General features: G+C 36.8%; 1 protein-coding gene across 1 annotated transcript; it reads right to left on the bottom strand.

The window, feature by feature from the left end:
- Nucleotides 1-4: 4 nt before the first annotated feature.
- Nucleotides 5-488, bottom strand: LOC108254344 (zinc finger and BTB domain-containing protein 47-like; the record flags this gene model as incomplete). The annotated part of the gene is made up of 1 exon (XM_017449346.2): nucleotides 5-488. A coding segment is annotated over exon 1 (453 nt), but the record flags the coding sequence as incomplete, so codon positions are not given.
- Between the last annotated feature and the right edge of the window lie 6 nt (nucleotides 489-494).

The raw sequence follows: 494 nt of genomic DNA, 5'->3' as shown, positions 1-494 counted from the left end.
ATGGATTGTTTTTCTTATGGGTCTTATTATGATCTGTCAAGTGTTTTCTAACCTTGTATGAGGCATTGCAAATTTTACAGACAAAGGGTCGCTCCGTACTGTGAGTTGCCAAATGATTTTTCATATTTGTACTTTTTAGTTCTTTACCGCAAATGTCACAGATACTCATTGAGGGGGCCAGGTGAACATTTCGTATATGACGTTTTAAGGTGATGGGATTTTTAAAAACATTCTTGCAGTAGGAACAAATTAATGGGGTAGTGCTATGGGTAAATTTATGAACCTTGAGACTTCCACTATGAACAAACGCCTCACCACACAATTCACAAACATACTTTCTTGAATCAGAGTGTATTTGCATATGCCCTTTCAGGTTGAACCCGGTACTGAAAGACCGAAAGCATATATTACATTGATAATTGCGAATTTTCTCGTGTACAGCTCTGATATGACCCATAAGAGTAGTGTATCGGATAAAAACTTTATTGCAAAAC

Source organism: Diaphorina citri, unplaced genomic scaffold, assembly GCF_000475195.1.
Source record: "Diaphorina citri unplaced genomic scaffold, Diaci psyllid genome assembly version 1.1 scaffold49073, whole genome shotgun sequence".
In the NCBI taxonomy this organism is placed as follows: domain Eukaryota; kingdom Metazoa; phylum Arthropoda; class Insecta; order Hemiptera; family Psyllidae; genus Diaphorina; species Diaphorina citri.
The sequence above is the reverse complement of the archived record's forward strand: the minus strand, read 5'-3'. Positions and strand labels throughout refer to the sequence as shown.